At 42.7% G+C, this 1259-nt stretch overlaps 1 protein-coding gene across 1 annotated transcript; it reads left to right on the top strand.

Annotated features, from left to right (window-relative positions):
• The first annotated feature begins 269 nt into the window (after positions 1 to 269).
• LOC148947691 (zinc finger MYM-type protein 1-like) lies at positions 270 to 1022 on the top strand. The gene has a single exon (XM_089095982.1). The coding sequence runs from the start codon at positions 270 to 272 to the stop codon at positions 1020 to 1022; it is 753 nt and encodes a 250-aa protein (XP_088952108.1).
• Positions 1023 to 1259: the final 237 nt, after the last annotated feature.

Genomic DNA, 1259 nt, shown 5'->3' with positions numbered 1-1259 from the left:
GGCCAGTTACACGAAGGTTCTGTTACACACACAAAAAAAAATGAGTTTTTAGCTTAAAGCACTTACTTAGGAAAAATAATGTGTCTCTCATGTATCATTATTTTCTTGTAAAAAATCGACATGACTGGATGATAATAAAAAGTTGGGGGAACGCTCATTCCGTCACAATTTATGAGAACTAGCGCCATTAAAAAGAAAAAAAAACCTCGATTGAAGCAAGGCCGCATCCATGGGGGCTTAGGGGGTTTGACCCCCCCCCCACCCCCGAAATGTCCGAGAAAATTGTAGGGCAGGGATATGACGGAGCAGCTGTTATGAGTGGGCACCTGAGAGGCACTCAAGCTTGGATTAGACAGCAGAATGCACGAGCAATCTATGTCCACTATGGAGCACATACACTCAACCTGGCGATCGCTTCAGCTTGCTCCATTCCACTCATGAAAACGTGTTTTGGGACAATATCTCTGATCTGCAACTTTTTTTGTTCATCCCCTTCCGGTACCCAGGTACTCAAATTCCGAATTCGACAATGTATGCCAGAATTTAGAAAAACTACTCACATTACCCTTTGTGAAACACGATGGGTGAAGAGGCACGATGCCGTTAACTACTTTGTGGAGCTCTATAAGCCAATTTTAGAAGCACTGGAAGAGCTTCAAGAAGGAAACGCGAATGCTGAGACTTCCGCAAAGGCCCATGAGTTAGCAAGCTCAATGGAGCAAGGACAGTTTCTGCCCAGTTTATTCGTAGCAAAAGAACTCTTTGGTATTACGTTGCCGCTATGTAAAGTTCTTCAAGCTGTTGACTTTGACTTGGCGCTTGCATGCGACCATGTTGAAACTGTTGTGCAGACAGTTGTGGGCCTACGCGAAGACAAAGATTCTTCGTTCGACTCGTTGTATTCAACAATTGAAGATTTTGCCAGAGACCTGAAGATAGAATTGACGTTTCGAAGAATTGGTCGTCGTCGAAACGACCATCGGTTTATGACATCGACATATGAAATCGATATGACATTATGATACCGGTTCGCCAAAAGAAGCGTACAGAGCTTCCATATACATTCAATTCATGGACTACTTCATGTCAGAACTCAAGGAAGAGTTGTGGTACATCGTACATTTTTGAAAACTTTAAGTGGTTTAATACCTGCGAACTTAGACACAAGAAACTTGTCTGATGCAGAAATCAGTGAGAATATTGATATTTACTCCGATCCTTTACCAGAGCAAGATACCCTAAGCCACGAAGTGAAATTG

This window comes from Artemia sp. Qi Xiang Cuo, chromosome 10 (genome assembly GCF_049724085.1).
Source record: "Artemia sp. Qi Xiang Cuo chromosome 10, ASM4972408v1, whole genome shotgun sequence".
Classification (NCBI taxonomy): domain Eukaryota; kingdom Metazoa; phylum Arthropoda; class Branchiopoda; order Anostraca; family Artemiidae; genus Artemia; species Artemia sp. Qi Xiang Cuo.
Note: the sequence above shows the minus strand (reverse complement) of the source record. Positions and strands in the feature narration are given on the sequence as shown.

What these genes read in the sequence shown, in the direction of transcription:
- LOC148947691 (XM_089095982.1), top strand. Translation starts at nt 270, where the DNA reads ATGTCCGAGAAAATTGTAGGGCAGGGATATGACGGAGCAGCTGTTATG.